The sequence below is a fragment of the Musa acuminata genome, chromosome BXJ2-1 (genome assembly GCF_036884655.1).
Source record: "Musa acuminata AAA Group cultivar baxijiao chromosome BXJ2-1, Cavendish_Baxijiao_AAA, whole genome shotgun sequence".
In the NCBI taxonomy this organism is placed as follows: domain Eukaryota; kingdom Viridiplantae; phylum Streptophyta; class Magnoliopsida; order Zingiberales; family Musaceae; genus Musa; species Musa acuminata.
Window position 1 is genome coordinate 15,351,458 of NC_088338.1, and position 13,951 is coordinate 15,365,408.

Sequence of the window (13,951 nt, forward strand, 5' to 3'; positions counted from 1 at the left end):
CGAAGCCTTCTGCCATCTAATATCCTAACGTGATCTCCTCCGGTGCAACGTCAATTCCTCCTGCCTTAATTGTCTAATCCTGATCGAGTAGACCTGCATCACTCAAAATGCAGTTAAACATAAACATAATTATCAATTGGTTTCATCATCAAAATACGAAATTCAACAATCTCCCCCTTTTTGATGATGACAACCAATTGATGACGAAGTTAAACTTGACTCCCGGAGTTTAAACAAACTCCTCCTATCAATATGCCATATTGATAGAACCTTGAATTCAAACTGAATTCAAGTCATTGCAATATTCATCATGAATACTTGCAACACATCATCATGAACATATGCATAAACTTATGCATATCATGTCATCAACATACTTCTCCCCCTTTGTCATCAACAAAAAGGAGAAGTACAACTATTCTTTGTGTTTGTAATATAAGTTCAACTCATTGCATGAAAAACATAATATTAAGTTTTATCATCATGTAGTTTTGAAGCTAGAAAATTTAGCAAGTAATGCATCATGCTTAGGACATTCAAGCTATCAAGTTTTAGATATGCAAGTTTTACAGCATACAAGATAGCACTTTTGGTAATGTTCAAGATAGCAAGTTCTACATCATGCAAGCTAGCAATATTGATATGTTCAAGAAAGCAACTCTTGCTTCTTGAAATATGCAAATTTGTCAAGTTTTGCTAGATGTGCAAGTTAGCATTTTTGCCTCTTAAGATAGGCAAGATAGCACATTTGCTTCTTTTGAGATAGCAACTTTTTGCTTCTCTTTAGACTACAAGCTAGCAATTTTTATGATATGTAAGTTTCACAATATACAAGCTAGCAAAAATTTCGAAAGCAAATGCAAGATAGCTTTCTTGTGTAAGCTCATAATTCTTGTTTCCTATTGCAATGTGCAAGTTGCAAGTTTTGCTTCTTGAGATAGGCAAGATAACACTTTTGTAATTTTTGTTTCTTAAGATAAGCAAGCTTGTGATGTTCAAAATAACAAGCTCTTTCTTCTAGAAGTGTCATTTTTGCTTTCTTTGCAAAGTGTAAGCTAGCAAAATGTTTGAAAAAATGATCAAGTTTTGCAACATACAAGCTAGCAAAAACTAGCAAGAGATAATGTTTTACACGAGGCAAGCAAACAATTTGGCAAATGTTACATTTGCATCTTCTCTTTTGAGAAGTGTAATTTTTGCTTTCATCTTGAATTGTGCAAACTAGTTAGTTTGCCTCTTTTCATGATGTCCACGCTAGAAATTCTTGCTCCCTCTTTGTCATTGTCAAAAAGAAGGGAAGACCCTTGTATCAATTTTCATATTATGACAAAGGTAAGTATCATTCTTATTTGTGCATCATTATATATTCAAATTAAAACATACACAATTTCAATAACCTTATTTTTCATGCACGATACCGAAAAATAAATCAATCATCATTAATAAGCATATCATACATGATTGTCAAACATTAAAATTTTTAAGCATTTATCAACATGTTGATCATGATACCAAACATTCATCATTTAAAGCATTCATGATACACATCATATGCAATAAATACATCATGTACATTATTATCATAAGTATTGCATACATCATTTTAACTTTATGAATATTTCATCATTGCATGCATTATACCAAAACATTTCAAGCCATGCAAGCCATAAATACAAAGAAATCATGTCATGAAGGATAAAATCATTTGAATACCAAAAGACATGATTCATATAGCAAATATATTCTTTAAATGAAATATCAAGAAAAATCATAGGAGTACAAAGAAGAGATCTTGTTTTAAAAGAAAAATCAAGTAATAACTCCAAGAACTCACAAGGAAAAATCATGATTCATTTAGAAAATCTCCTCTCAAGAGAATAGCAAGTAAAATCGTAGAAGATCAATTAATGAGAAATTTTGATTTATAATAAAATCTCATGTATCGAATGTCGAGAAATCAAAATGATGATTTATATAAAAAATATCACAAGTAATATTCAAGAGAAAAATCATCATTCATTTTTAACTTATTCAATTTGTCACATCAATATTTCTTAGATATGCATGATACCAAAACATGGTTTTAAATCTTTAACATATAACATGCATAAATTGAAAGGAGAAGGGAAGAATTCAAACGTACAAAGATTTCAACCATCTCATAAACAAATGTAAGACCAAGTCATGAATCCAAAATTCCATGAATCAAAATGATCATAAAAGGTAATCTCATGTTATTCCAAGAAATCAATATCATGATTTTGATAAAACTCATTTCAAATTTAAATTATCAAAATCATCAAAATATCAATATTACTTTCAAGAGATTCAAAATGGTATACATAGATTTATCATAATAAATATCAAGATCAATAGGATAGAGAAAAATAATTTTTCAAGGAAAAAATATTTTCCTCTTTTTAGTTGTTTCAATTCATATGATTTTATTTCACTTATACCAAATAAAAACATGTATAATGTTTAAAACCGAAAGTGTAAGATTTATTACAACAAAGATTAATAAGGCACTTTCATTATGGTAAAAATCAATAATCCATAAATCACAGGATTCATATGCATAATTTCGAAATTTATTAAGCATGATCATTATGCATGACACTAAAACATGGTTTCAAAATGTTTAATATTTTCATTACATCATTATGCAATGGTTTCATTGAACATAATTTTGAATGATTCTTATAGATAACTAAAACTTCGTTAGTTTTAATTTATGTGATTGACTTTATATTAGCATGCTCAAGTTTTGTTCTTATGTCAAAAACATACATCATGTTTGAAAACCAAAGACAAGGTTTAAAAAAAAATCATCAAGCCTTCCATATAAAAACCATGCATCATCATTGAAGGTTAATATGGAAATCATCAAAATACACATTCTTGCTTCTCAAGCACATATATATGATTATTTAAATCTAACATTTTATTCTATTAACATAAAACATACAATTTTCAAGAAAAATAATTATTCAAAAGAAAAGAGAAAATGCATCATGGAAAACATCAAGTAATTTCAAAATAATTCAAGAGAGTTGAGTTACTTACCTTGTAGTCGAAGCCCGTCAAAGCCCAATTCGCCGTTTCACCTTTAGAAGTTTTTGATTCATCCTTGGTTGCCTTCCTCTTCTTTGGCCTCTTCCTCCGTTCAAGTTCATTGTTTATTTTAGATTTTTGTTTAATATTAAGATTTGGTGCCCGAAATTCAAGTTCATCATTGTCCTCATCACTTGAGTCATCGCTCAAGTGGTATTCATTTGTCCGGAGTTCCAAATCCTTCCTATTCTTTGGAAGGTAGTTCAAGTGTTGATTGTGTTCATCATGTGCATTGCGCACCATTTCATATGTCATCAATGAGCCGATAAGTTCTTCAAGTGGAAAAATATTTAAATCTTTTGTTTCTTGTATTGCCGTTACTTTTGATTCCCAAGCTTTAGAAAGTGATCGTAAAACTTTACTAACAAGTTCAAAATTCGAGAAACATTTGCCAAGAGCTTGTAAACCATTGACGACATCCGTAAAACGGGTGTACATGTCAATAATGGTTTCGCTCGGCTTCATTCGAAAAAGCTCGAAATCATGCATTAAAATGTTGATTTTCGAATCTTTGACTCTAGAAGTGCCTTCGTGTGTGATTTCAAGAGTGTGCCATATGTCGAAAGCCGTTTCGCACAAAGAAACCCGATTGAACTCATTTTTGTCCAAAGCGCAAAATAAGGCATCCATAGCCTTTGCGTTTAAAGAAAACATCTTCTTCTCCAAATCATTCCAATGGTTCATTGGAAGAGAAGACATTTCAAATCTCTTTTCGACTATGTGCCATAAATTCAAATCCAAAGAAAGTAAGAAAACTCTCATTCGAGTTTTCCAATAAGTGTAGTCCGTCCCATTGAAAAAGGGAGGACAAATGAGAGAGTGACCCTCTTGAAAGCCGTAAAGTGCCATTTCTATTTGGGTGTTAAACCAAGGTAGAACAATGTGGCTCTGATACCAATTGTTAGGATCGGAGCAGCACTAAGAGGGGGGGGTGAATTAGTGCAGCGGTGAAGTGCGATAAACTTTTCACGATTTAAACACTTTTCGGAAACTTCGTACGATAAAAGCAACGTTTTCGTTTAAAAACGTTTCGATTGCGTTTTAACTTGAAGAGATAAGTAAGACGGAGACAAAGCAGTATAGCATTAAAGTGCAAATGGTTTGCAGTAATATAAATGAATGCAAACCAGAGATTACGCCGATTTTACAGTGGTTCGGTCAAATGACCTACATCCACTTGCGAGGCCCTTCTTCGATGAGGCTCCCACCTTCCACTAGCAAATCTCTTGAAAGGGAAGGGTAAATACCCCTTTTATAACTTTTACAAGCGGTTCACTCTCTTACAGATTTTCAGCAAGAAAGAAGGAGGTGAACACTAGCAAATTGAAAACAAGACTAGCAAAGACTCTTCTAAGACTTTTCTCTCAATCACTTGCTGCTCAAAAAGTTATATACTCAGCTGAGACTTGAGGGGTATTTATAGGCCTCAAGAGGATTCAAATTTGGGCTCCAAAAATTTGAATTCTCTTATGTTCTCGATGCTGGCGGTGCCACCGCCCAGCGCTCGGGTGCTGGGCGGTGCAACCGCCCAGCCCAGGAGGTGTCACCGCCCAGCTCTCGGGTGCTGGGCGGTGCCACCGCCTAGGCCAAATCAGCTCACTGGTTGGGCTCTAAACTTGGCCCAAACCAGTCCGAACTCGGGCCCAATTGGCCCCTACTTGGGTTATAGGATTAACACCTAATCCTAACCCTAATTAACGTGCTAACTACGAATTTAAAGATATTTTCTAAGCTACTACAAAGTCCGTAAGTCAAGACTTCTTCCGGCAAACTTCCGACGGTTTTCCGATAAACTCTCGGAAACCATTCTATGGACTCCCGGCAAGCTCCTAGACTTCACGATTTGATCTTGACGAGTTCCAACGAGCTTCTTCGGCAAGCTCCGATCTTTCTCGGCGAGCTCCATGAACTTCCAACGAACCTTCCGGCGAGCTTCCGAAAAACCCTTCGGCAAGCTCCCTACTCATTCTCGGCTAGTTCCGGTAGCATTCCCGACGAACCTTCGGACTTCCGTCGAACTCTCGAACTCGCAATGAATCCTTCGCGCTTGACTCCAGTACTTTGTTTCGCTTTATGTCTTCATCGTTATCGTAGTTAATCCTGCACACACAAACTAAAAACTCTACTCCGATCTAGACAATTATTATAAAGCGAATTGACATTCTGTTGCCCGGCACGTCATTGGTTGGCGCTTCGTCCGATTCTTCGGCGCATCGTCCTCTCTTGCGGCTTGTTGCCCAATCAGCGATTGACCTCCGCAACGTCGATATCCTTGGCGCAATTCCGCTCTTGGCCCGATGCCCGACGTCCGAAGCCTTCTGCCATCTAATATCCTAATGTGATCTCCTCCGACGCAACGTTAATTCCTCCTGCCTTAATTATCTAATCCTGATCGAGTAGACCTGCATCACTCAAAATGCAGTTAAACATAAACATAATTATCAATTGGTTTCATCATCAAAATACGAGATTCAACAGTTTGCAACTTGCACCAAGCTTCGACAATAGTGTCACATGAAGAAATGAGTGGGGCGAGGGAACCAGTGACCGAGGCTTGAATTGCTTGAAGGATGAGACGATCCTAGCGTAACCATAGTTTATGGCCCAGATTTGGTACTAGACTGGATGTGCCTGGGATGTTGAGCATCGTCGGTGGACAATGAAGAGAGCCATTGACAAATCCTAGAAGATTATAATCAAATAGTATATTAGAGAATTGAGCTCACCATGATGCGTAGTTGCCACCGTTGGATAATTTAAAGGGAATAAGAGTGATAGCATTGATAGAAATAAGGTATGTAGAGAAAAAGGTACTATGATTTCCTACGAGAATACTAATTGGAACGTTAAAGTGGAAAAAGTGGAAGTCTGCAACGTGCTGATCACTTGCCAACTTTCTAAGCAAAATGTCTGTTGCACCTTGACAAGTCTTCACCGAGGCATTAATGACAAACAAGCAATGAGATCCATGCTGCCACTATTCACGATGCAGTTGTAGTTGTTGATGCTGCCGCAAGCAACAACGACTGCAGCAGCAGTGGCACCACCGTCACGTGCTGTAGCTTGCAGGTGCTGCAACTTGCAGTTTTGGAAGAAGCCAGCGATGCTACGGGCGTAGTCCCACTTTGGGAGAAGCCGACGATGCTGCAGGCGTAGAGCGACCGATTGATAATGGTTTTCTGCCGACAGATTTCTACGCTACCGCGAGTGAGATCGAGGGAGAAGGTTCTTTGAGAACTTCTCTGCCTCTGCAGGAAGAAGGTGGGGGCGCTGATGTGCTCTTGCGGTGGTGAAGGATATAATCTGAAGTAGCGAGAGTGGTAGTGGAAGAAAATGATGGCAACAGGATTAATATCGTTGCAGTCGCCGGAGGTAGAGGTCACGCCTAGGGGGCTGTTGCAGTGCAGCGTAGGTGTTTGGCGACAAGATGCAGCGGCAGAAAGATACGACAACTAGGTTCATGGTGATGGAAATCGTCGGAGATCAGGTGTAGAAGACAGGCCTAACTCCGATGAGAACAGGCTGCGGAAGGGAGAGTAGAGCCTTCCTAAGACAGGAATGACTCTAATACCATGATAGAAATAAAATACAAAGGAGAAGAATGCATTGAGTTGAGACAATACAATACTCCCTATTTATACATGTTAGAAGAGAGGATAATAGAGCCTTCCTAAGACAGGAATGGCATACCATGATAAAAATAAAATACAAAGGAAAAGAATGTATTGAGTAGAAACAATACAATACTCCCTATTTATACATGTTCGAAGAGAAGAGAGTAGATCGGAGATCTTAACTGTTATCACTATTAACAGGAGGGAGGCAAATCTGTCTTCCCCACTGGTCAGCAGATCGTAGGCCTTTAAATCTTGTTTATCTATACCCGTATATTTTCCTGAAGAAGCTGTGTCTAGAACATAGTGATCTTAGCATTCTTAATCACACGAGTGATTGATTTAAAGTCGCCCACGAATAATTTTCTGGCAGCACCTTATTGCACACAACATCCAACCAGATTTTTCTTTTCCTTTTTTTTATATCCAATAATAGTCATTGCCAACAGACGATCTGAATGCTCTATTTCGAAAGGTATTGAGAATTCAACATGATACAGCTAAAATTCAGAACCAGAAATGAAGCATAAATAAAGCATGGGAAAAAAAGATCGGAACGAAGAAGAGAGGTGCAGTTTCTCAAGGACTTTGGACGATACATGTTTTCTTTCTTGGCAATCTTAAAGGTACTTGAAGAGGATCCCTCCATGAGTGGCAAAGAATGGAGCAAACACAAGTGATTCAACTGCCATGAGCTTGATGAGGATGTTGAGAGATGGTCCAGATGTGTCTTTGAGTGGGTCTCCGATGGTGTCGCCAATCACCGCAGCCTTGTGGGCATCTGATCCCTTTGGGCCAAGAGACCTGGCATGCTCTGAAGCTCCAGCCTGATCAAGACAGAATAGTTTTCACGGATAGTGAGATCTCATTTTTCAAGTCGAAGAAATCAAAGCTTGAATTGTTCTCAATCAATGCAAAAGTTGAAGGCATATATATATATATATATATATAAATAAGATTTACCTCAATATACTTCTTTGCATTGTCCCATGCACCACCAGTATTCGACGCAGAGATGGCAATCTGTCCAATATATGCTACGAGTTCACACTAAATGCACGTATGAAGCAAGGATGGTAATGATACTAAGAGAGATCTCTACTGACCTGGACTCCAGAAACTAGAGAGCCCGCAAGGACTCCCGAGAGCGTTTCAACGCCAAAAAGGGTCCCAACAACGAGTGGAGTAAGCATGACCAAAGCACCAGGAGGAATCATCTCCTTGATGGAAGCATCGGTTGAGATCTTGACGCAGGTTGCATAGTCTGGTTTAGCACTTCCCTCCATGATACCAGGAATGTTGTTGAACTGCCTGCGGACTTCTTCAACCATCTTAAGAGCTGCACTACCAACGCTCTTCATGGTCATAGCCGAGAACCAGTAAGGAAGCATAGCACCAATAAGCAGCCCAATGAAAACCTTGGGTGTCAGAACGTCTACGGTCGAGATCGTAGCTCGACTAACAAAGGCACCAAAAAGTGCAAGGGACACCAAGGCAGCTGAACCGATAGCAAAACCCTAAGAGATAGAAGAACGGGAATGAAGTGTATTAACATGACGGCAGGGTAGAAGAGAAGAAAAGAAAATTTGGAAGCCAAGACCACTTTCTGCAGACTAAACTACTTAAGTATCAAACACACATCAGAAACCTAAATTTAACATCTGAAGAATCCAGTCAACATCAACATAGCTATCAAGTTATTCGACAATGCAGAACCATGATAGAATAACAGGATGTGAAATGTACTAATCGATTATTTACCTTCCCAATTGCAGCAGTGGTGTTGCCTGCAGCATCCAGAGCATCAGTTCTTTCCCGGATCCTATGGCTCATGCCAGCCATCTCTGCGATACCTCCAGCATTATCACTGATAGGCCCGTAGGCATCGATGGCAAGTCCAGTAGCAATGGTACTCAACATTCCAAGAGCAGCAACTGCAATACCATACATCGCGGCAAAACTAAAGCTAACAAAAATGCTGACGGCGATAGCAAATATAGGAATGATGACGGATTTGTATCCCAAAGCGAGCCCAAAGATAACATTGGTAGCAGCACCAGTTCTACAGGAATCGGCGACATCTTGCACAGGGCTGTAGAGCAAGGTAGATTGTAAGAAGGAAAAAAGTAACCAACCGGGAAGAGTCGATACAACAAGATTCATTCAATACCTGTACGCATTGCTCGTATAATATTCTGTGACAAATCCTATCACCAGACCAGCCCACAAACCGATCGCCACACAGAAGAACAACTCCCTACCGGTTCAGCTCATAAAATTAAGACACGCCTAATCTTCATAAACTTGTGAATAACCGAAGTGGGAAGTGAAAGGTAGCTTACCAGTTTTTGACAGTCTTCTGGACACCAAAATTGAAGATTGTAAAGCTGGACGGGAGTGCTACCCAAGTGACGATTGCAATACCCACGGTCATGAGAACAGTGGAGATTATAAGCTGCCACTTTAGTGCAGGTTCAATCTCCTTCACCGCTTTTATCTCAAAAAAGTCGGTAGCAAAAAGAGTGGTGACCAGACAAACAATAATGCCCATGGAACTGATCAGTAGCGGATACAACATTGCAGTCAGCTCGTGGTTAATTCCAAAAGAAGATATTGAAGCAACAACAAGGGCAGCACATGAAGATTCAGCATATGAACCAAAGAGATCAGATCCCATTCCAGCAATATCCCCAACATTGTCACCAACATTATCAGCGATTACCTGTCAACATAAATTAGGAAACAAATATGATGGTTGCAATTCGCAAAGCTATAATGTCTTGAACAAGGAGCACGACATCTGTCCGGTACTTGCGTGGATACAAGAAAGGAAGCACATAAATGAAATAATAAAACGAGACCTTTTAACTTGTCCAAGAACAAATATAACAGTTGTAGGGCATGCACTATGATAAACTAAGATACCATAAAAATGAGAACACAAAACGAAAGTTTTTAGACTAGATTCTTACGGCTGGATTCCTAGGGTCATCCTCAGGGATGTTCCTCTCAACCTTTCCAACAAGATCAGCCCCAACATCAGCAGCTTTGGTGTAGATACCTCCGCCAACCCTCCCAAAGAGAGCCATGGAAGAACCACCAAGGCCATAACCAGTAATAGCCTCGAAAAGACCTTCCCAGTCTTCGCCATAATACAACTTGAATAGGTTTATGGAAATGTAAAGCACCAGAAGCCCATTAGCAGCAAGTAAAAAGCCCATCACTGCACCCGATCGGAATGCAGTGATGAAAGCCTTTCCAACACCCTTTCTTGCCTCCAAAGTTGTCCTGGCGTTGGCATATGTTGCAATCTTCATCCCAAGAAAACCAGAAACAACAGAGGTGAAAGCACCAAGCAAAAAAGACAAGGTGCTGAAAATGGCATTGGCAAGGGCAGGTTTGCAAGTCTTGTCCTTGTTGTAAGTGCAGGGTTGGTTCTTGGTGCTAAAGCCCTCAACGGAGCCAAGGAAGAGGAAGATCAGGACTGCAAAAACAGCCATAAAGATTCCAACATACTGGTATTCTGTGAAGAGGAAAGAAGTAGCTCCTGTTCAAATGCACAGCAACCTCATGTTAGATGCCATGCCACATAAACCAATTCACAAAAAATCACGTCATTATATTAATTTAGTAAATCATCCTGGTTAGGAACCAACAATGAGATAAGCAAAAAAATTTATCAAGCTCGAAAGTGTTTTTGGAACAAAGCTAAAAATAAATGATCTTTTGGATCTAAGCTAAAAATAAATATTGGCAGATCTAGACACACACACAATTTCAGCACCTAATTAAAGATGAACTTTTTGTAGCTTTACAGATTGCCGCTCTTAGAATTGCCTTTTTAGAAAAGAAAACAATCGAATTGAATGCCATGTCATAAAAAGTTGACTAGTACTCAAATTGAGAGATAAATGGACACATGAAAGATAACATTTTAAGTTGGGATATAAATTCTCAATCAGTTTCAACCATTTTCCGTTTTCGTTGACCAAGCTACATGACATGATCTCAAAACTTGTATCGTAGACCGATTTGTCTGTAATCGTAGAAACCCGCCACTTACAGGCAGAGTACCAGCGAATCGTGCAAGATCCTTGTAATCGTAGAAACCCCCATTAGTGCACGAGATAAATTACGCAATGTACGACTCAGTTAAAATACATAAAAAAAAAAGGAAAATATGGTCTTGAAGTCAGTGCTAATACATTCATAAGCTCACATGTAAAGAAGAGAAAAATTGACAGCACATGACATGCAAGTTTGAGGCTAATAAAGAAGAGAAAAATAAATGTTGTAAACCCCGAGCAAATCAAAAGTTTTGATTCAGGTTTTTCTTGGGTTTTTTGAAAGGGGACTCGTAAACCAAAATCCGAAAGGAACAGTGGACAGCCTAAGAACCCAAACTCGTTCATCGAGTTTACTTCGAAAAGCAGATCATTCGTAGCTCGAAGAAACGAACGATAATGTTGCAACCAAGATTCCTTCCGCACAGTAAACTCCACAACAATCGCGAAGATTCAAACAGTAAACCCGGCAGATACCCTCCAAACATACGACAACAAGGCATGATGTCTAATAATTGCTCTCACCTTCCGAAATGGCGCTCTGGATCTCGGCACACTTGACGACCACGTTGTGATCGTTAAGCCCCTCCTCCTCCTCTATCAAGTAATCGGAATATCCGTTCTTGCCGTTGCCCGTTCCGGAGGACTCCCCCTCCGGCGAGAGCTTCACCTTCGAGACCAGGAGCCACTGCACCAGGGCGAACACGATCCCGACGACGGCCGCCACCGGGATCAGGACCTCGGTGAGGAGATCGGAGAGGAATGCCACCGCCATTGCCGGATCTTGTGCCTAGCAGATCGCGCGTGAAGGTTTCGGGGGGTTCCGACCTCCCTCTCTTCGCATGCTACTCGGAGACGGCCGGGGTTTGAGTGCATTATATACGGAAGCCCAAGGAGAGAGCGGAGGGATTGGGATCACTTTAGTATGGGTGTTCTGGCGGATCATTTTACTGAAAGGAACAACTCTCAGTCTGTTACGCAAACCCACCTGCCTTCTTATTGGAGGCAGAGCGGTCTCGACGGTGGGGACCGCATCAAACCATCCGTGTCGCGTGAAACCAGGAGGACGACGAAGCAGGGAAACGTGGTGAAGACGTGTTCGCCCTTTGCGGAACTTTGCCCAAAAAATAATAAGAATCTTTTTACCGCAAAATCAAGAACAGGTGAGACATAAACCCAAGGAGATGGCCGTGATCGAGGTTTTGGGGCCCGCACCGATGAGAGGAAGGGTGCGTCCTGGGGTGCGGAGAGGTAGGTGAGAAAGGTTGTCTGCGAGAGCACAGCTGGCGTCTCGGGTAATGGGAAAGCGTGGCATCCGTTGGGCTTTCCTCGTCGGCGGGTAAGCCGGTGGACGAAGGAGGAGGTTTCTCTCGTCGTTCTTGCATTAAGTCTCCATCACCTCTTGTCGGTTCTCCACCAAATTGTTGTGTCATCATCATCATCATCATCATCATCATCATCTCATCTCTGTTCTGGAATTAAATTTCTTTCAAATCAAGCGCTTAATTATTATTATTCCAGCAATTATAATTAAGTTGAGTGTGGCTGCATATACATTGATTGGGTAATCAAAATTTGGGTACCTTATTATTATTATTATTATTATTATATCCGTGACAGTGTCGGTGACGGCGAGGCAGACGGTCGGTGGTAGTAACATGCAAACTAAGTTGATGACACCCGAGACGCAGTGTCACCGTTATTCTAATCAGATCACATTGGCTGCTTAAGACTAATGACGCATAAATTAATCATTATGTGTCACACGAACACCATTTGTTATTGCTTCCCATCGGTGCCTTTGTCGGTGAAGAAGACGGATAGTAGCAGCTCCATGGTATTGGGAGACACCACGGATGGTTGTGTCATGTGCCGCTTTCTTCAAATAAAATTATATTTAGGTATTTTTCAATTGGTACATTTTATTTTATTTTATTTTTCAAATAGTACCCATGATTTAAAAAATACTTAAGCTACCTGTCAAATATTTTTATTTTTATTTCCTGTTGTATTTTTTTAGCTTATTATAGTATTTTTGGTTTGTCATAATGTTTTGGTTGCTACAGTAAAAAAATAAAAGTATACTCGAAAGCACTGTAAATGAGTTAAATAAAATTCAAAATACTTTAAAATTTATTTAATAAATAATTTTATGATTTAAATAGATATTTGTAATAGTTTAGGAATGATATCACTAAATAAAAATAAAAAATTAACTTTATTATAACATTTTGATCATCATAAAAAATATTATAAAATATATTTAAGTATATTATAAATCATTTAAATAGACTCGCAATCCCAATCAAACCAACCATAAGTTTAAAATATGATATTATACCAATCTATGAGTAATGGTAATTAAAGAGACATAATATAAAATTATTTTATAGTATTTTTTAATAATATTTAAAATTTAAAAAAATAAATATTTTTAAATTAAAGAATACTATTTTAAAAAAAATTAAAATGGGATACGAATGAGAAAATACTCGATGGATATTTTATAGGAATTTTTGATACGAGTATAGAGGATAAACGAGCTGTTCTCGTCGAGTGAAACAAATTCGAATATATTTTTGGTTTAAGAAACAAAAAATAATTACAAAAAAAATCTGTTAATATCCCTATATATTACAAAGTAATATATATTACAATGATGATGATACGAAGACGTCAATGTTTGCATTTGATTAATAAAAATGTTCTATAACCTTTTTTTTCTAGTGTTGGACATGATGTTTGATATAATCGATGAAGGTGGAAATCGATCAAATGGATCCATCAAATGTTATTAATTAGAGGTAGGTAGCTATCAACATAAAGGAGGACGTTATGTTAATAGAGCATCGAATCTAGTAGTCATTGGTACCATTGTGTGTGCAAATCATATCATATATTGTTCACCAACCAAGTTTTCCGCATAATTAAAATATAAGATTTCCGTAGTGCGATGATTTGGTTGGATCTAAAACAAAGATGAATTATAGGTCGGTTTAGATGTCTTTATAAATCCGGATTGTGATAGCTGATCTTATTTTTTCTTCTTCTTTTTATTTGCAATCATGATGATGTACGACACATTGGAAAAAAAGGATCGATCACTCATCATCATGGGAGGTAGGAAGTTTTTGTTAACAGTGTCTTAAAAGGGAAAAC

The 13,951-nt window shown here is 38.6% G+C and overlaps 1 protein-coding gene across 1 annotated transcript; it reads right to left on the reverse strand.

Moving 5' to 3' along the window:
• Positions 1–7,183: 7,183 nt before the first annotated feature.
• LOC135599004 (pyrophosphate-energized vacuolar membrane proton pump-like) lies at positions 7,184–11,661 on the reverse strand. The gene is made up of 8 exons (XM_065093623.1): positions 11,318–11,661; positions 9,701–10,275; positions 9,071–9,450; positions 8,899–8,985; positions 8,490–8,820; positions 7,835–8,245; positions 7,692–7,751; positions 7,184–7,555 (listed from the first exon to the last, which is right to left on the reverse strand). The coding sequence occupies exons 1-8, from the start codon at positions 11,565–11,567 to the stop codon at positions 7,349–7,351; spliced, it is 2,301 nt and encodes a 766-aa protein (XP_064949695.1). The 5' UTR covers positions 11,568–11,661; the 3' UTR covers positions 7,184–7,348.
• Between the last annotated feature and the right edge of the window lie 2,290 nt (positions 11,662–13,951).

Bases quoted from the DNA above. Each gene is read 5' to 3' on its own strand.
- LOC135599004 (XM_065093623.1), bottom strand. From the start codon at position 11,567: ATGGCGGTGGCATTCCTCTCCGATCTCCTCACCGAGGTCCTGATCCCG. The intron at 7,752-7,834 runs GTCAGTAGAGAT...TATATTGGACAG, and splicing joins CTCTAGTTTCTGGAGTCCAG to ATTGCCATCTCTGCGTCGAA. The intron at 7,556-7,691 runs GTAAATCTTATT...TGTCTTGATCAG, and splicing joins ATGCAAAGAAGTATATTGAG to GCTGGAGCTTCAGAGCATGC.